The sequence below is a fragment of the Anomaloglossus baeobatrachus genome, chromosome 10 (genome assembly GCF_048569485.1).
Source record: "Anomaloglossus baeobatrachus isolate aAnoBae1 chromosome 10, aAnoBae1.hap1, whole genome shotgun sequence".
In the NCBI taxonomy this organism is placed as follows: Eukaryota; Metazoa; Chordata; class Amphibia; order Anura; family Aromobatidae; genus Anomaloglossus; species Anomaloglossus baeobatrachus.
Window position 1 is genome coordinate 56415272 of NC_134362.1, and position 21086 is coordinate 56436357.

Here is a 21086-nt window from a genome sequence, read left to right on the forward strand (position 1 = left end):
GGAGGAGGGGGCCGTGGGCGTGCCCTAGAAAGTGCGGGAATCTGGTGCCCCACTGTGCTGAGTGAGGGGGGGAGGAGGATACAAAGTATGCTCCAGCCCTCAGCGCTGACGTCCAGTGCAGCGTCCCTTCCTTCCCCTGACTGGCAGGCCCGGGGGCGGGAGTATGCGGTACTAGGCCGCAGAAGCCGGGGACTAAAGTTACAAGCGCGGCCGGCAAACAAGCGCGGTCAGCGCGGTAGTCCCGGCGCACTAACACACCCAGCAGTGCTGCAGCGTGTATGACACAAGCGCTCCATGCGCCGTCCCCAAGGGGACACAGAGTACCTCACAGTAGCAGGGCCTTGTCCCTGACGATACCCGGCTCCTGTCCAGCAGATTCCCCAGGGGCTGCGGAGGGAGCACGGTCCCCGTGTCTGGAGACCGATTAGGATCCCACTTCACCCAGAGCCCTTAAGGGATGGGGAAGGAAAACAGCATGTGGCTCCTGCCTATGTACCCGCAATGGGTACCTCAACCTTAACAACACCGCCGACCAGAGTGGGGTGAGAAGGGAGCATGCCGGGGGCCCTGTTATGGGCCCTCTTTTCTTCCATCCGACATAGTCAGCAGCTGCTGCTGACTAAAATGTGGAGCTATGCGTGTATGTGTGCCTCCTTCGCACAAAGCATAAAAACTGAGGAGCCCGTGATGCACGGGGGGGTGTATAGGCAGAAGGGGAGGGGCTTTACACTTTTAAGTGTAATACTTTGTGTGGCCTCCGGAGGCAGAAGCTATACACCCAATTGTCTGGGTCTCCCAATGGAGCGACAAAGAAAAAACCTGTGCCTTAGGGGCTTTGCTCCTTGTGGACGACAGGCTGTAAGCAATAAGTGTCCCTTAGGAGAGCGACCACTGAGGGTATATGGGAAAGGGTTAAACAGCCGTTCCGAATATATATATATATATATATATATATATATATATATATATATATAATCTCTATCACGGCACCCTAGGGGAACCAGCACCGGGTGACCGGTGTGGCTTACCAACCGCTGGTGTCCTCCAGATTCCCTGTCGTGGGTCCCCCGGAGCTGTAGAGCTGTGCAGCTGCAGCATACACCGGCAGAATGCCAAACATGGCCGCCGGAGCTCTCAAGGGGGGAGTGGAGCCATGGGCAGCGCCGGCAAAAGGCGGGAATCTGGAGGCCCCATAGTGGTCCATGAGAGGGGAGGGGAGACATGCAAAGATGATCCAGCCCTCTGTCGGTAATCCCGCCCTTACCCCTGACAAGCAGGCCCGGGGGCGGGATTTTTCGCGACTAGGCCGCGATGAAGCCGGGGACTAAATTTAAGACCGTGCCCGACAAGCAGGCACGGCCGCGCAGTAGTCCGATGAAAAAACAACGGACGGCGCTACTGGGGAGAAAGGCGACCTCTCTCCCCGTACCGTCCCCCCATGGGGACACAGAGTACCTTGAAGGTGCAGGGCCCGGTCCCTGGGGATGAAAACGCTCCGGTCCAGCAGGTTCCACCAGGGGCTGCGGATGGAGCACGGTCTCAGCAGGTGAATGACCGGTGAGGCTCCCACTTCTCCCAGAGCCGCATAAGGGATGGTGAAGGAGACGGCATGTGGCTCCAGCCTTTGTACCCACAATGGGTACCTCAACCTTAACAACACCGCCGACATAGTGGGGTGAGAAGGGAGCATGCCGGGGACCCCATAGGGGACCTCTTTTCTTCCATCCGTCATACTATGTATGAGAAATCTTTTTTTTTTTTTTTTTCTATGAGTGGATGTGTGCCTCCTTCCACACAAAGCATAAAACTGAGGAGCCCGTGATGCACGGGAGGGTGTATAGGCAGAGGGGAGGGGTTACACTTTTTTTTAAAAGTGTAATACTTTGTGTGGCCTCCGGAGGCAGAAGCTATACACCCAATTGTCTGGGTCTCCCAATGGAGCGACAAAGAAAATACTATATTTATTTGGTAGTGGTGTTTCCCAGATTGGTTAAGAGACAAGAATCCAGGACATGAAACCTGCCTATACCAGCCACAACCTATTTAAAGAGAACCTGTCATGTCCCCAAACACAATTAATCTGCAAATATAGTGTTAATCAGCAGGCTAATAGGGTTACAATGATGTGCAGCAGCCTTGCTAAAAGCGCAGCTCCTGTGAAAAAATGATTTTTTTTTCCTCCAGGTAGCTGCCGACTTTCAATGATAGAGGTGCGTCCAAAGTGGGGACATGATAGGTTCCCTTTAACAAGCTTCCAATTACACAAATGAAAAGCTCAGTAGCATATCCATTATTTACTGTACAGCTGTCCATACTTACTCCAGGAGCAAAGGCCGGCCCCTGGAACGGGGCATTGCTGTAATCACTGTAAATTGAAGAATCAAGGTCCACATCGGTTAAGTCATTTGCGGATCGGACAGAAGTGACACTGTTTGTCATGGCCGCCATGGAGAAAAACATATCTGGGGGGAGGAGGGGGGAGAACATTTCAATTTCTTTACAATTTTCAGTTTTACTTTCATTCATGTAACATTATTCTGGAGAAAGACAAAGTTTGCAGAAAAACTGGTAAAATCTTCACCTCCATTCTCTAAATTCTGAAAGGAAATGAGTTCTGGATCGGGCACGAATAAGGATCCGGGTCCGGAGTGAAGTTGCTGGTTCAGATCCTGTTCTATAAGCTTCAGATCCTCCATGTCTAGTGGGCGACTCTTCAGCAACTTCTCTCTAACACTGTTTGATTCTGTAATAGAAAACCCACTGTCAGAATCCCTTTAAAAGCTTTTCAGATACTTAAAGGGGTGCACTGGCTTCAGGAAACCCCAGGCAGTTTTTTCTTAAACAAATGAACAGTGCGCTACTCACCTTGCAGAGTCTCCGCTGCTGCGTCCGCTGTCTGTTACTGTCTGCAGAGTTGAGATCATGTTGACAACGCTGCAGCCAATCTCGGAGCTCAGCGGTCCTGCCGAAGTGGCTGGCACAAACTACTCAGAGCTGCTGAAGTCATTGATTGACTGCAGCTCCATCTACTTGACGTTGGTGCTGCAGACATTAAAGTGAACCTATCAGGTGCATTATGCACCTAGAACCACCAGTTATTTCTAATCGCTGCCAAATTGTCCCAGCATCTAGTAGCATAGATAAAGAAATCTTTAGAAAAAGTATTATTAATGATCCTTTGTGATATGCTAATGAGGCCAGGGACTAGTCGCAATAGGGTGTTAGTTCCCCCGACTAGTCCGCCCTCTTAGCATGTAAGCACACCCACAGGGGCTAACATGCTATTCAATACCCATTGCCCAGCGCCATCAGCAGTGACATGCATACCTGATACCTGTGTCCATTGTCACTGCCTCAGACGACGGGTTTAGGGTCAGTGCGCATGATAAAAAAAAAAAAAAGTCACTGCACTTCCGGTCATGCGCACTATGAAGCCGGGTGTACGCATCATGGTTTTCAGAGAGGTCTACTGCGCATGACCGGAAGTGCCGGGACTTCTGATCATGCGCACTGACCCTAAGCTCAGCGTTAAAGGCGGTGACAATGTACACAGGTGCGTGCGTCACCACTGATGCAATGGGCATTGAATAGCCTACTACTCGCAAGGGCGTTATATCCCCCCGACTAGTCCGCCCTGTTAGCATGTTAACACCCCCACAGGGGCATGCCAAGATGCTATTCAATGCCCAATGCCTAGCGTCATCGGCAGGGATACGCGTACCTGGGTCCGCTGTCACTGCCTCAGACGCTGGGTCTGAGACGCTTAGTGCGCGTGATCTGAAGTCCCAGCTCTTCTGGTCATGCACACTAGACCTTTCTGAAGCACAGATGTGTACACCTAGCTACATAGTGCTCATGATCGGAAGTGCTGGGGACTTTTGATCATGCGCACTGAGCCTAAACCCAGCATCTCAGACGGCGACAACGGTCACAGGTACGCACGTCACCACTGATAACACTAGGCAAAGGGCATTGAATAGCATGTTAGCACGCCCACAGGGGCTAAGAGGGCGACTAGTCAGGAAATATAACGCCTTTGCGACTAGTCACTGCACTGGTTAGCATATCTTAAAGGATCTTTAGAAATACTTTTTTTTAAAATATCTCTTTATGTATATTACTAGATAAAGGGACAGTTAGGTAGGGATTCGCAATATACACCCAGGACTGTATGTAGTTCTGGGTGCATACTGCACCTGACAGGTTCCCTTTAACAGAAAACTGGAGCAGTGACAAAGACTCAGTGATGGACCCGGGTAGGGTGAGTAAAGCACAATTTGTTTTGTTTTTTTTAAACCAACTGCACCTGGGGACAAGAATTTTGTGAAACCCAAAAACCACTTTAATAAATAAGGCGGCACTTCAGCAAATTTTGCACAAAGATTAGTAACGCGCCAGCTATATTCATTACATTCATTTTCCTCGTGTATTATGGGTAACGATCCAGTCTAGTACATGTTCTCATATGCAGACAGAAAGAGTCTTCCTCTGAACTGCAGGATGACATTATGTCCCAATAAATCCCTCCTGGCAGCTCTAAAGCCAGCTTTACACCTTACGATTTTGCATACGATTTTGTATGCGATCGTACCCGCCCCCATCGTATGTGCGGCACGTTCAATTTGCTGACCGTGTCGCATAAACGATTTCACGTCACACGTACTTACCCGTCCATACGACCTCGCTGTGGGCGGCGAACGTCCACTTCCTGGAGTGGGAGGGACGTTCAGCGTCACCGCGACGTCACACGGCAGCCGGTCAATAGAAGTGGAGGGGCGGAGATGAGCGGGATGTAAACATCCCGCCCACCTCCTTCCTTCTGCATTGCCGGCGGGAGCCGCAGGACGCAAGTAAGCTGCAGTTCATCGTTCCCGGGGTGTCACACACTGAGATGTGTGCTGCCTCGGGAACATTGAATAACCTGACGTTCAATTTTTAGTAATTGAACGACATGTATGCGATGAACGCTTAACGTTCAATCGCACATAGCTGTCACACGCTACAATGTACCTTACGATGCCGGATGTGCGTCACTTACGAGGTGACCCCGCCGACACATCGTTACATATATTGTAGCGTGTAAAGCGGGCTTAATATTCTGCACCTCTATATATAAATTACTATCTTCCCTGTGAAACTCCCGGTGGACCCGATATCTCATACTACGTCCTTTATATAGTAGAGGAGTCCAGAGAACCCCCCCCGACTCACATTTCATGATATATAAGTGCTGTGCAAAATCACTGATTTCTTTGGCATGCAGCTTTACAAGAGCTGACAGGTAGAAACTTATCACGAGCAGGGTGACAGTCTGAAGTTCCATCACATAGGATACAATGAGACTGCGGTGAGTCTGGGGAGAGCGGATCTATGTCGCTGATCTATCACTGGTCATTAGACAGTAGCAAGTAGGATATGATGAGACTTGCTGCCCTCTGCAAAGTCTAAGGCATTGTGAGACACAGGCTATGCTAGTAAATCCATATAAGAAGAGAAAAAAATCAAGATGGCAAACAAGCCAGAAATAGATCAACTAAAACATTAACATTCTTCTTCAATAACAGCCCATGCAGTGCTACATAGGCAAAAATACATTTTTGCTGACGGCTGCTTTAACCATTTAATGCAATGACGAGCTGCGGGATAGTTCATTCACCTGAAATACTTAAAGCATCCAAAAGTTGTTGCAAGTTAGCCATCTGATGTGGATTCAGGAACATGTGAAGAGACCCGATCTTCCCATCAATCTCCATCTACGAAACGAAAAACACCAATTTTGAGTAAAACGCATCTTCATTTAAAACATTTCACTTGTGACTGAAGCAGAGGTGAAATAAAAAGGGATCAAAATCTGAAGATCAGCAAAACAGGTAGTTTTATACTAAATGTGACACTATTACAAAATGGCACGGCAGATCGGATGCATGAATGCCGCTCCATTCATTCTCTATGCGGCTGCAGGAAAAAGCAAAGTGGAGCAATGGGCAGCCTCATTTGGAATGACTAAATTGGCGGTCGAACATGTGCACAGCCGCTCCATTTGCTTCTGGATTGCCCTTATTCTTAAAAGGGGACCGGTCACCAGATTTGGTGACTATAACCTGCAGCCAGCACCAGTGAACCCTTATATACAGTATTCTGAAATACTGTATATAAGAGCCCAGGCTGCTCTTAACATAAAAATCGCTTTTATAATACTCACCTATGGGGACGGTCTGGTCTGATGGGTGTCGCTGCTCTCTGGTCCGGGGCCTCCTCTCTGCGGCGATTGCCTTCCCCCTTCGACATAGCACAGTATGGATGAGGTGTCCTAGGTCATCCACACAAGCCGACATTGCGGTCCTGCGCAGGCGTACTTCTCTCTGCCCTCCTCACGGCAGATCAAAGCATTGTAGTGCATATGCGCGGGAGGATTTTCAACTTTCCTTGCGCCTGCACAGGACCGCTGGTGTGGATGACGTATGTCATGTCATCCATACTAGGCTCGATCAAAGGAGGACAGCAATTGCAGCAAAGAGGGGGGCGCCGGACCCGAGGGGGGGGGGGCGCCGGACCCGAGAGAGGGGGGCGCCGGACCCGAGAGAGGGGGGGGGCGCCGGACCCGAGGGGGGGGGGGGCGCCGGACCCGAGGGGGGGGGGGGGGGGGGGGAACGCCGGACCCGAGGGGGGGGGGGGCGGACCCGAGGGGGGGGGGGGGGCGCCGGACCCGAGAGAGGGGGGGGGGCGCCGGACCCGAGAGAGGGGGGGCGCCGGACCCGAGAGAGGGGGGGGCGCCGGACCCGAGAGAGGGGGGGGCGCCGGACCCGAGAGAGGGGGGGGCGCCGGACCCGAGAGAGGGGGGGCGCCGGACCCGAGAGAGGGGGGGCGCCGGACCCGAGAGAGGGGGGGCGCCGGACCCGAGAGAGGGGGGGCGCCGGACCCGAGAGAGGGGGGGCGCCGGACCCGAGAGAGGGGGGGCGCCGGACCCGAGAGAGGGGGGGCGCCGGACCCGAGAGAGGGGGGGCGCCGGACCCGAGAGAGGGGGGCGCCGGACCCGAGAGAGGGGGGCGCCGGACCCGAGAGAGGGGGGCGCCGGACCCGAGAGAGGGGGGCGCCGGGCACGCAGGAAAACAGCAACACCGATCAGACCGGACCACCCCTATAGGTGAGTATTATAAAAGTGATTTTTACGTTATACAGAGTGGCCTGGGCTCTTATATACAGTATTCTGGAATGTTCTATATAGGAGCTCACTGGTGGTGGCCGCAGCTTAAAGTTGCCAAATCTGGTGACTGGTTCCCTTTAATCATGCTATAGTATATCCAGCTTGCAGACCCATATCAGCTGTCTTCTCACCTTCGGTCCAGGAAACATATCATTCTGCTTCAGTTTGATGATCAGTTCTGTACATCCAGAGCAGCTGCCTATTTGGAGGGTCGGGGTCGTGGGGGGTTGTGTTGGACGACTGGCAGTCCCTAGTGGTTGAGGAGAATCAGTATCTGTCGGCTTAGTGGGTTCAGGAGGGTTCTGTGAACATAAGTGAGAAACAAAAGTTCCAAAAGGACAATAATATACAGGGGTTTGGGTTTTTCTTTTTTAGAGGTGAGGCTGGAAAACAGTTTGGAAAAAGTGTTTTATCTCACACTTTGTGCCCCCCCACCTATAAGACCAGAGATCTTTGGAAGACATTGCAACATTTAAAGCACCACTCCAGCGGTCAGGTTTTTGGAGGGTTTTTTTAGCAATGTTGGATGGCACTTTAAATGTAGGCCCGATCCACGGTATCAGGCTGGTTTGTGGCGGTGCAGAACCGTCTTTTCTGTTCCCACTTTCAATTCTATGTAATGAGAGTCCTAAAGCCGATCAGCGGCTGCTTTCAAAGTATGAAGAAAAAAATTAATGTTTAACCAAATGTTAACTTTGGCTGCAAACACAGCAGGAACAATACAGTAAAAAAACAAACTGTCTAAATAATTAGCTCTGAGTAAAAGAAAGCAAAGCAATCATTTTACAGAACAAAACACTACACCGAACCGAAAAAAAAAGATCTAGTTTTAACCAATGTACTCCAAAATTGTTAGAAAACAAATGTTGAGCAGCCTCGTCACACACTTACCTCGGGGTCGGGTATAGGAGAGGGTGGTTGTTGTCGGTTCTTGAAATCTTCGTAGTGCAGCGAGACCCCACTGAGCTGCAGGATCTTCTGGATAAAAGCTGGAGGCTGATGGATGTCCACGGGGAAGGTCTGACCAGAGTCTCTGACCGCCTCGTCACAATAATCTAGCCTGAGGGAACACGAGAAACACCATGAGCATGGCGGTGACAGATACAGGGTCTTAGCTAAATATGCTGTGTTTTTGGGGGTGCCAGGAGAGGTACCGGGTTAAATATTATCTGGGCCGCAGCAATTTTGAAAGAGGTTTTCTCTAATCAATCCCTTTATAGAACAATGGAACGTCAGCAAAGAAATCTATACCTGTACATACTAAAAAACTGGAACGGAAAGACATCTGACCTTTTAATGTGTATTTCCAGGGCTGTCCCTGTGGCAGATTCAGCTGGCATATTCTCAATTCGGATAATGGTATCTAGAAAGGTCACCTTAATCCTCCGCAGCACTACAAGAGACCGAAGATACAAGTAGACTAGAAAAATACACAGTGCTAAAATAAACGCATGCCGTCATATGCTACTTTCTACAATACAGGGACTAAGCAAAGACCCCAACACACAGATTAAAGCCAAATCTGTCCATTTCTCCATTTCAGCAGCATTGGCAGACGTGTATGGGGGACTCCCAACTCTCCCTTGACAGAGGACGTCGTTGGAGACACTGTTTAGGCAGTCTGCATTTATATGCACCATTTATCAGCTTAAACCGCCGATACACTTTAGATAGCGATCAGCAGAATTATGTTTTGGCCAGTAGCCATCTTGCCCAGCTTTCCCATGCACTGAAGCACTCACTTTGCAGACAGCTCCTGTGGTTTTTTTTATAAAGAGAGCCTCTGGCAGATATCTCTGGAGGTGGCTCATCTCATAGGGGGCTTTCACACTGCGTTCCTCTCCCCGTTCAGTGGTCCCATCGGGGCTTCTGTCCAAACCCCCCACAAAATGGGACTTGGACCTATGCACCAACGGGGTCACTTGTTAAAATGGTGCAGACGTAGTCACCATGTGCTCTATCGTGCACCATGTTCGGAGGTCTACGCTTACTGGAGGCAGACACCCAGATGCAGTCTACTACATCTGTCAGTAGTCAGTGGCCCACATCAGAATCCCGTTTTGCGGGGTGGTTCATATAGAAGCCCCGACGGGACCACTGAATGGAGAGAGTAACGCAGTGTGAAAGCAGCCTCAGAGAACAAAAGGATCAGCAGGCCAAAAATCGAGCAAACCAGATCCTTATTTCCCCCCAACATCATCCGTCACCAAATTAAGACAGTCAGCTGAGCCGTCAATATTGGCGTGTTCGGCCAACATTAATCTAATGTGTATGGAGGCCTTTACTGAGCTCTCCCCATTAAAACACCCACAAATGCTTTGTGTATATAGGGAGAATGATGGTAGCCTTTGGTAAAACCAGTGTTTGCTCAACAGCTATGTAAGGTGTATAGACAAACGTACCTGTCTCTATAGTTTGTGCAAACATCTCCAAACCCTCGATGGGCTGCGAGGGCTCTGAAGGTTCCTCCGCCTGCTCTTTTAGGCACTCCTGGGCCAGCTGCATGCTGGTGGTCATACATGATGACCAGCTGTGTGACTCTGCACCACCTGAACCTGAAAATATGATAGAAATGTGTGTGTGTGGGGGGGGGGGGGGGGGGGAAATCATAATGGAGAACATAAAAGTACACTGAAAAATAAAAATCAAGGGTAAAGCTCATACAAATGCTTTCCCCCCCCCCACCATAACTATTTATGATCCATTGCTAGGATAGGTCATATCCATAGGGCTGAATGGGAGCTACTAAAATGGTAGAACAAAGCACCCACCCTTCTACACAGTTCCTAAATATTGCATTTGCATACAAATCAGAGTGAAGAGGGGGTTAATGCCGCGCATCAGCCAAAACTGATACTTTGTTGATGCACTGGTCCTGAAGGAGAGGTGTATCCTCAAAACGCGTAGACCGATGGAATAAAAGAATACGTTTATAACATCAACATGCTACATCTTCATTTTGGCTGATGCGCGGCATTAACCCCCTCTTCACTATGATTTGTATGCACATCCTTGTGGGGCTGCAGCAGACGCCTTCATCCTATGCTCTATCAGTGGTTGTGACTATCTCACAACCTTTTCAGGTGAGTGTATTTTTCCTGATCTACCTCACTGATCTGTTGGTATTACACTATCAGCGCTCCTTATTTTTCAGTTAAATATTGCATTTGGGAGACACACCAGAGGTCAGACCTCATTGATAATTTTTTCTTTCCAGAAACTCTAAAATATATAGAGAAAGAGGAGTTTGGGTACTCACCATAAAATCTTTCTCTGAGCCTTCATTGGGGGTTACAGGAAACCATGGGTGTATGCTGCTGTTGCTACTAGGAGGCTGATAACAATGCAAAAAAATGAACTCCTCCTCAGCACGTTACACCCACCAACTGGAACCAAGCTAATCAGTTTGAGAAGGAGGAAAAGCAACAGTAAGGCATGAACATATATAGGCGGGTGCTGTGTCCCCCACTGAAGGCTCCGAGAAAGAGATTATACGGTGAGTACCAAAAGTCTTCTTTTCTCTATTGCTTCATTGGGGGACATTGGAAACCATGGGACAGCAGTCCGCAGGGTGAGAGATAACAGAAGGAAGATAAGCTTAGGCCTATATCCTGGAAATAAACGCTTGCACAACGTTGCTGCCCAGCATGTCATCTACCAAAGCAATAGTGTGCACTCTGTATAACCAGGTAAACATATACACAAAGAACCAGACAGCAGCCTTGCAGAGCTGTGACCCAAAGGCCCGATGTCAGACAGCTGAGGAGGTCCGCACTGCACGGGTAGTATGGGCCATGACACTGAGCAGGGCTGGACTATCCTTTATTCAATATGCTTCCAACGCTTGTAGATCGGATCCATGGAGCGATGATGGCCTTGGAGGTGGATAGCCCCCAGCAATGGCCATCAGGAATCATGAACATGGAATCCGAAAGTCTGAAAGATGCTGTCCTGGAAAGATAGAGCCGAACAGCACTGTCGAGATTCAGATTGTACAAAGACCGCTCCAGAGGATGAGAAGGAGATGGGCAGAACAAAGGAAGAATGATATCCTCGTTAAGGTGGAAGGTGAAAACCACCTTAGGAAGACAGGATGACACAGGGCGTAATACCACCTTGTTCTGATGGAGAAAGAGGGATGGAGAACAAGACAATGCAGCAAGTTATGAAACTCGCCTGTTGGAGGGGATCGCCACCAGGAAGGCAACCTTCCAAGAGAGTAAAGGGAGAGAGATCTCCTAAATGGGTTTAAAGGGGGGATCCAGAACCAAACAAATTCCATTGGTCAACATGAGATCTGACAGGGGGCAAAGAGTGAGCGACGCACTGTAGAAAGGTCCTGCTCTCAGATCAGGACCTTTCGACAGAGACCTGGCCCTTAACGGAGCTAAGGAACAGCCCGGACTTGAGGCCAGACTCCTACGAAACCAGCAGGGAGGGGAGCAAAAAAAAAAGATAAGGGAACAACCTGGTTAGCTTCACAGCACCAAAAGAAGACCATCTATGTGCGATGGTAGATACAGGAAAAAGATGGCTTCTTCGCCTTGATCATGGTTCTCTATAACTTGATCGGAAACACCACCTGCCTTTAAAACTGCAGCTTCAACAGCCATGCCGCTAAAATTGAGAGACTGTGAATTCTGGTGGATGAGGGGACCCCGAGAAACAAGATCAGGAAAATTTGGAAATTTCCAAGGACGTCAGCGAGAAGACTTATTAACACTACGTCTTCTGGGCCAGTCTGGAGCTAGGAGGATGACTGACGCTCCTTCTACCTTGAGCTTCTTGTTGACCCTGGGGATCAGAGGTAGAGGGAGAAAGAGATACAGAAGGGAGAACTCGGACCATGGAATTGCCAGAGCATCAAACGTCAAGCGCGAGAGGGTGGTATGGGGTCAAGACACAAACTGAGGGATCTGGACACTATGAGATCTATGTCTGACCCATGGTTTCCTGTGTCCCCCAATAAAGCAATAGAGAAAGCCCTTTAAATTTGTACACGTTTCTACCGACATCTTCTACAATCAAACATGGTTTCCTCTGCTGGGATAATAATGTTCATCCCACCCATCACTCTGATCATTACAGACATCTTACAATAAATATCCATTTACAAGTGGCATCCTAACAATGATAAATAATGATACATTGGTCTTAATGTGGTCGCACTGAACCTCTTATCACAATATTCAGATGCAGACAATGGCCTCTTATATTTGCTAAACTGCTATGTCTTAAATTGCTTTGACTAGTGCCCATTTTCAGTTTTGCACTTCTATTGTCTCTATATCCACGTTGTGCCACGTCCTCCAGCAAATATGATGGAATCTGCAATGGAGCCTTTTAATGGCTGAAGCAAAGATGTGAACAAAGCTGTAAATAATTGTGAGATAGCTGACCAACAGCTATTCTACCATAATGGAGTGGGGATATGTCACTGCTAGGCTCATCTTTAAATGGCTAATCTCCTGTGTGGGAAAAACATATTACATGTTGAAAGCCTATTCCTTCTTTTTACCTAAATGTGCTATTATGGAGAATGGAGATACCCTCAGCCAGGGGCGGCCCGATCACAGTCACAGGGATCACAACCATGACCGGGCCCAGCCCCAGCTGGATGGACATCCGAGGACACACATCCAGCTGAAATGTAGCACGGTGCAGAGACCTGTTGGTCCCTGCACTGCGATACAGGCTGCCGGCCAAGCAGAAGCCATCCCCGTGACTGAGGTGGCGCATCACAATGATGGCATGTGCTGCCATAGCACGGAAACCGATAAAAGCTGCTGACCACTGTGGGCCGGCTATAGAAGAGGGCGCCGCGAGACGTGGGAGGCGAGGAGGTGGGGAGTACAGTATATACCAGGAGGGGCCCAGGACGGGGGGGGGGGGACATACAAACCAGGACGGGGGGGGGAAATGGGACATACAAACAAGGACGGGGGGGGGACATACAAACCAGGAGGGGGGGGGGGATGGGACATATAAACCAGGACGAGGGGGGGGATGGGACATATAAACCAGGACGGGGGGGGGGGGAATGGGACATACAAACCAGGACGGGGGGGGGGATGGGACATACAAACCAGGACGGGGGGGGGGGGGGGACATACAAACCAGGACGGGGGGGGGGATGGGACATACAAACCAGGACGGGGGGGGGGGGGGGACATACAAACCAGGAGGGGGGGGGATGGGACATACAAACCAGGACGGGGGGGGGGGGGGAGGGACATACAAACCAGGAGGGGGGGGGGGGGGAGGGACATACAAACCAGGAGGGGGGGGGGGGACGACATACAAACCAGGACGGGGGGGGGGGGGGGGAACATACAAACCAGGACGGGGGGGGGGGAACATACAAACCAGGACGGGGGGGGGGGGGACATACAAACCAGGACGGGGGGGGGGGGGGGACATACAAACCAGGACGGGGGGGGGGGGGGGACATACAAACCAGGACGGGGGGGGGGGGGAAACATACAAACCAGGACGGGGGGGGGACGGACATACAAACCAGGACGGGGGGGGGGGGGGGACGGACATACAAACCAGGACGGGGGGGGGGGACGGACATACAAACCAGGACGGGGGGGGGGGAAACATACAAACCAGGATGGGGGGGGGGGGGGGACATACAAACCAGGACGGGGGGGGGGAACATACAAACCAGGACGGGGGGGGGGGGGGACATACAAACCAGGACGGGGGGGGGGGGGAACATACAAACCAGGACGTGGGGGGGGGAAACATACAAACCAGGACGGGGGGGGGGGGGGACATACAAACCAGGACGGGGGGGGGGGGGACATACAAACCAGGACGGGGGGGGGGGGACATACAAACCAGGACGGGGGGGGGGACATGCAAACCAGGACGGGGGGGGGGGGGGGACATACAAACCAGGACGGGGGGGGGGGGGGGACATACAAACCAGGACGGGGGGGGGGGGGGGGAACGACATACAAACCAGGACGGGGGGGGACGACATACAAACCAGGACGGGGGGGGGGGCGACATACAAACCAGGACGGGGGGGGGGGGGGACATACAAACCAGGATGGGGGGGGGGGGACATACAAACCAGGACGGGGGGGGGGGGGACATACAAACCAGGACGGGGGGGGCGACATACAAACCAGGACGGGGGGGGGGGACATACAAACCAAGACGGGGGGGGGGGGGGACATACAAACCAGGACGGGGGGGGGGGAACGACATACAAACCAGGACGGGGGGGGGGAACGACATACAAACCAGGACGGGGGGGGGGGACGGACATACAAACCAGGACGGGGGGGGAGAACATACAAACCAGGACGGGGGGGGGGGGGGGGAGAACATATAAACCAGGACGGGGGAACATATAAACCAGGATGGGGCACAGGAAAGGCTACATTAGAACAAGGTGAAGGACATTACTACATAATAGCGGGAGGACAACTCGTATGTCTTTATAGGATTTAGAACGCTACATGTATACATCCATATACATACATCTGACCAACATGCGGGTATGGGGGAGGGCCCAGGTCTAAATTTTGCATCAGGGCCCAACGAACTCTGGTTACGCCACTGCCCCCAGCGGTCAAAATCATCAGCGCAGACCTAAACAAATGTCATGGGTAAAGTAAAGAGGTTTTCTTATTTTATAAAAAAGCATATCTGACCTCTATGAACTTTTTTGGGTACAAGAGTGAAGGGGCAGCATAGCGTCTGCCTCATTATTTACAGCAGTCCCCTGACCATATGCAGAGCAGGAATCAGCAGAACTGCCCAGTTCAAGTTAATGGGACCATGCAGGAGTTCACCAGACAGGATAAACAAAAGAGGAATCTTCACTAAACCAGCAGTGCGGCCCCTTCAATACCCTATATCGCTGGGTGTCAAAGGTCAGACGCCCCAATGACCACAAAGTGATACCAATATGCCATTAGTTTAAATCCCTTTAAATGTGGCACACACCACGTACCCCCAACTCACATGTGTATTGGGCACAGAAGACAGTGGGTATGACGGGCACTTACCAGCTCTATATTTCGGTCGACACGTGACCTGCAGCTCAGAAACTTCCAAAGTGCAATTCTCTGTGACGAGCGCTGACCACGGGATAGTAACGGAGATGCTGCCGATGAAGCCGTCAACTATTTCAAGCGGAGCCCCTGCGGAGTCCAGGAGGTCGTTCACTGACTGAAATCAGATGGAGAAATGGAAAAGATAAAAACAACAGGAAAAAAAAAAACTGCAGCCATCTGCACAAATAAAGAAGAGTTATGTAGTATGTGGGTGGGGGAGGGGGATAATTTACAAAATCCATTTTATAATGGGAGAGTGACTGCAATGTTTCTTCTACTCACCGAAAAACTATGCATTGGGCAATACCGCCTGCCAGAGGAGGCACTGGAATTTGGGAATGATGAATGCCCAGGACAGATCTATTGCAGGTGACCTATTTACACCAACCTGTACTTCTCATACCTGTGTACGTGTCAAAAGAGGTTTTTGCTGCACCAATATCTGTACTAAATTGTGTGGATATCACTGATGCAAATACTCCGCAGACTTCACCCTTTTGCAGGGATTTCTATGGCTTCATGAAAGTCGCAGGGGATTTAAAGGGAACCACCGAGCAGGATTTTCATATATAAAGTAAAGTTAGTGCTATACTGGCGCTAGGATGCGGAATGTAAGTACAGTATACCGTTTGTTCTGAGATTGGATGTTTTATTTTAGAAATATGTGCAAGTAAAGTCCCAGCAATGCACTGCTATTTGATTGACAGGTGCAACAGGAAGGGAATATGTGGATCGGGTCTTGCCATCTATTACCGCCCCTGTCCGCCTTCAAGCGCCAGAATTAACGTCTATGACAGTGACAGGGGGAAGAAGGCCAGGCAACATTTAGGAACGGGAATAGATAGCAAGACCCGACCACATATTCCCTTCCTGTTGCACCTGTCAATCAAATAGCAGTGCATTGCTGGAACTTTACTTGCACATATTTCTGAAATAAAACATCCAATCTCTGAACAAACGGTACGCTTACATTCAGCATCCTAGCGCCAGTATAGCACTGGCTTTACTTTATATATGAAAATCCAGCTGGTTGGTTCCCCTAACTATTATTAAAAAAAAAAAATATATATATTGAAAATTGGTTACTCTTTGTTAAAGGAGTTTTCTGTGTTTTTTTTGGAAAATCACTCTCCCCAACAAATAAAAAACATTTGTGCTTTACTCACCCTCCCCAGGTCCTGCGCTGAGTCGCCACCGCTGCTCCTGGTGTCCATTATTGTCTGCACATTGGCAGCTCTGTGAAAGTTGATGGTATGGGCTGCTTACAGTTACTGAGCTCCCCACATGAACAGCGCTGCAGACAATAAAGGACACTGGAGGCAGCAGAGACTTAGTGATGGACCAGAGGAGGCTGTGTAAGGCACAGTTTGTTTGCTTTTTAAAAATATACTGCAGTCGGAGAACAAGAGTGTTCCAAAAGCATGGCCACAAATGTGCAGAAACTCTGTGGATAGTAACAATAGGCAAGCAATTTTTAATTGATTTCTAGTAATGCAATTGAAGCCCCTGTGACTTTCATGCGGTGCCCCCCCTAATCCCCGCATACTGCTAGGTAGGACGCTTCCCTGGAGGAGGAACCCCAAGGGAACATTTTGTAATAAAATGGTGGAGAGCGACAGCTGCTGATTTCCTGGACGGCTGGCAGCAATGTCAGGACTGTATGATATAAGATTCCTAGAATCACAGTGAACATTGAGCAAGTTCCTGATTACTGTGCCGGACGTAGTGTCCACAGCAGCGTCCTCCAAGTATTCCCAGGACCCGGGCAGCCGTTCTGTTCTGTAGGTGCTTGCCAAGGTAACAATCGTACCCAGCATACCCAATTCATAAAGGCTGGAATTCTGAATGACGTGTGCACTGGAGTAACATGCATCATAATCATTAAGAGGGGCACGAGCGCCACCGTCCAGCCGGGAACGCTTCTATTGCAATGTTGGCTGCGCTTGCTCGTGCCTCCTCTTGGTGAAGAGTTGGATTACCGACAATTAATATCCAAATGGCTAAACGCTACAATTTTGCTTTAGTGCGAGTTGCACTAAAATGTTATTTTTTTAAGTAATTTTGAACCAGAAAACTGCTCCATAAATCTGAGACCAAAGTGCAGAATATGGGGGTATACGAGGAGCTGCTGATAAGTCTTTGGCTTTGTGATTTTTTTTGTTTCTATGGTAACTAATGTTGCATCACATGAAAGCCTTATCAGTCTAATATATGTTTTTAAAATGTTGTGTTTGTTGCTTATGGCAACAGTGTTCTACGCACGCGAGAAAACAACATGACAGAGTCTAATGTGATATTCACAGGAGCTGAGAGCAGAGGAGAGATAAAATTCTTGTTTCTGTAAGGAAAGTCCGTGAAGGATATTCATGGTGATATGTCACAGACATTGGGGGATCAATGCCCTTCATATTCCACAGTTAAGAACTGGGTTACCAAATGTAAAATGGGCCACTTCAGCCCCAATGATGAGGAATGTCCTGGACGACCGAGAGTGGTTGTTGTTCCGGAGATCGTCGATGCTGTGCACAACCTCATACTGGAGAATCCACGAATTTCAGCTAAAGCAATAGCAGACATCATGGGGATTTCCCGGGAACGTGTTTGTGTCATTATCCATGAACACTTAGACATGAGGAAGCTTCTGCAAAGTGGGTCCCCAAATGTTTGACAACAGATCAGAGAAGCATGCGAGTGACAACTTCCCGGTCCATTTTGTCAGCGTTTCCGGACTGATAAGACATTCCTGGATCGACTGGTCACTATGGATGAGACCTGGATTTATTTCTATGACCCTGAAAAACAAGGAGCAGTCAAAAGAGTGGAGGCACAGTGGTTCTCCTCATCCAAAGAAGTTCAGGGTGCAAACATCAGCCACTAAGGTGATGGAGTCTGTGTTCTGGGATAAGGAGGGTGTGCTGCTAGTGGACTACCTTCAAAAGGGTTCCACCATCAGTGCAAGGTATTACATTGAACTTTTGGACCAACTGAAGGCAGCTCTGAAGGCCAAAAGGCGCAGCAAGCTGTCCAAAGGAATCTTGTTCCTGCAAGACAACGCCTCCGATCACACTGCACAAGTGACCACGGCAAAACTGTCAGAGCTGGGCTTCCAGCTGGTTGACCACCCACCTTATTCAGCAGATCTAGCTCCCTCCGACTATCATCTGTTTCCAAACCTGAAGAAACACTTCAAGGGTACCAAATTTCAGACCATTTCTGATGCCCTGGCTGCTACGGATGCCTGGTTTGAGGCACAACTGAAACCCTTCTTTTTACTAGGCTTACAGAACTTGGATTACCGATGTAAGAAGTGTGATGACATCAGTGGAGAGTATGTGGAAGAAATGTAAAGTTTCATCATCCTATCTAGTTTCTTTCTGGGTAAAGCCAAAGAATTATCAGCAGCCCCTCGTATAAGGAGGGTACATAAGCAGGTGTCCCACAAAGACCAGGCCTGTGCATAGACCCCTTTACTGCAGATGGATATCATAGAAGAGGTTTCCCTGCACCAGACTCAACTCTATGTTCTCCCCCCCAAAAAATGTTGACCTGTCAGGATGTTGCAATGCTGCATTTCTCTTTCTGGCCTTTTTCCGTGGAAAAAATCACCTCTCGCTGTCATTAGCAAATTTCCGCAGAGGCTTCAATCTGAAACAAAGCTTTATTGAGGAGAAAACCCAACTCAGGGTATATTCACACATGGCAATTAATAAAAATACCAAAATTTTGTCTACTGCCAATATTGATTCACAAAATCAGGGCATATCTCAGTAACACCAAATGCTATTGTTTTCAGATGAAAACTGTATACAGCAACACGACTGCCATATGTGAATACCCCATTAAGGGCTTCCAATAGGCACATTTGGTTTGATAGAGATCCTGAAGGTATTGACAATCCACAGACCTTCACAACCAGTCAGGCTAAATGGGCCTTTCTGGTGGCCATGTAGTTAGAAAATGCCAAAGCTTGGGAGTCAGTTGAATGTTTATATCCCTATTTGCTATCTTGCTCATTAAAATATATATTTTTTGAAGAACATTTACCCTAAAAGTCAGGAAAAAGAAAAGGAGTGTACATAAAACATGCTAAGTGGGACACAGAGACCCTTTGGTCCCGCAGTACAAGGTCTCCGCTACTGATTATACTTCTTCAGTATAATACAAAGCCTCCAATACTATGGCTGTAGCCAAAATTATTCACCTCAATTGAAAATTAGGTTTCTCAGCAAAATGTACAAATCAATAAAACAACAATTATAAGTGAACTTGTAGTCAGCATTTACACATGGAGGGTTTTATCAGCCTCCTAATACCCTGTTTTATACAGTGAAGCATGGCGGGGGCTCCGTCATTGCCCACCGTGAAGCATGGCGGGGAGCTCCGCCATTGCCCACCGTGAAGCATGGCGGGGGGCTCCGCCATTGCCCACCGTGAAGCATGGCGGGGGGCTCCGCCATTGCCCACCGTGAAGCATGGCGGGGGGCTCCGCCATTGCCCACCGTGAAGCATGGCGGGGGGCTCCGCCATTGCCCACCGTGAAGCATGGCGGGGGGCTCCGTAATGCCCACAGTGAAGCATGGCGGGGGGCTCCGTAATGCCCACAGTGAAGCATGGCGGTGGGCTCCGTAATGCACACAGTGAAGCATGGCGGGGGCTCCACAATGCCCACAGTGAAGCATGGCGGGGGCTCCGTAATGCCCACAGTGAAGCATGGCGGGGGGCTCCGTAATGCCCACAGTGAAGCATGGCGGGGGGCTCCGTAATGCCCACAGTGAAGCATGGCGGGGGCTCCGTAATGCCCACAGTGAAGCATGGCGGGGGCTCCGTAATGCCCACAGTGAAGCATGGCGGGGGCTCCGTAATGCCCACAGTGAAGCATGGCGGGGGCTCCGTAATGCCCACAGTGAAGCATGGCGGGGGCTCCGTAATGCCCACAGTGAAGCATGGCGGGGGCTCCGTAATGCCCACAGTGAAGCATGGCGGGGGCTCCGTAATGCCCACAGTGAAGCATGGCGGGGGCTCCGTACTGTTCAAACCAAGTACAGGACCTGGATGCACCATGGAGGGGCTAATCACTTAAATCCACCTTCCCTCCTGCTTGTTTTCCCTCAATCTCCACCCTCCACTCTTCTTTGATTGACTGATGTTTTCATAAAGGGCAGAGATATATGGAAAATAAGCACGATGCAGGAGCCTGCACTTGGTTTGAACAGTCATCCTGTGCTGACAGAGGCCCTTTAATAATCCTGTAGTAGTCAGTAAAACGTAGAGAGAAACCACTTATTATACCACTTGTGCTGTGCTGTGTAATTGTTCTCGTTTGAGTGGTTTATTGCAAATAGACGTAAGTTTGTAAATTTTGCTACTAAACCAAATTAGCGCTGGGGGTGGAGTAATCCTGGAGAACATGCAGATTTTTTTTTTTCCATCAAAAAAAGTTACTCAACTCATGACACGTCTGTCCACAATATAAAGTACAATCATTACACGTCTACAATGTAATCTACAGCCAACAGGCGTCAGTCCGCGCAAACCGGAACAGACAGGCCTCCGTCCGCGCAAACCGGAACAGACAGGCCTCCGTCCGCGCAAACCGGAACAGACAGGCCTCCGTCCGCGCAAACCGGAACAGACAGGCCTCCGTCCGCGCAAACCGGAACAGACAGGCCTCCGTCCGCGCAAACCGGAACAGACAGGCCTCCGTCCGCGCAAACCGCAGCCGACAGGCCTCCGTCCAAACCGCAGCCGACAGGCGTCCGTCCACGTAAACCACAGCCGTCCCGCGTCCGTCCATCTAAACCACAGCC

At 49.9% G+C, this 21086-nt stretch overlaps 1 protein-coding gene across 1 annotated transcript in view; it reads right to left on the reverse strand.

Annotated features, from left to right (window-relative positions):
- The window catches only part of ATG2A (autophagy related 2A), a 306688-nt gene that overhangs the window by 284215 nt on the left and 1387 nt on the right, over positions 1 to 21086 (reverse strand). The window contains exons 2-9 of the mRNA XM_075326760.1: positions 15232 to 15394; positions 9607 to 9759; positions 8495 to 8597; positions 8096 to 8264; positions 7336 to 7506; positions 5657 to 5753; positions 2582 to 2743; positions 2320 to 2462 (exon numbers count right to left, since the gene is read on the reverse strand). Of these exons, the coding sequence (XP_075182875.1) occupies positions 2320 to 2462; positions 2582 to 2743; positions 5657 to 5753; positions 7336 to 7506; positions 8096 to 8264; positions 8495 to 8597; positions 9607 to 9759; positions 15232 to 15394 (1161 nt within the window). The remainder of the gene's footprint in view (positions 1 to 2319; positions 2463 to 2581; positions 2744 to 5656; positions 5754 to 7335; positions 7507 to 8095; positions 8265 to 8494; positions 8598 to 9606; positions 9760 to 15231; positions 15395 to 21086) is intronic.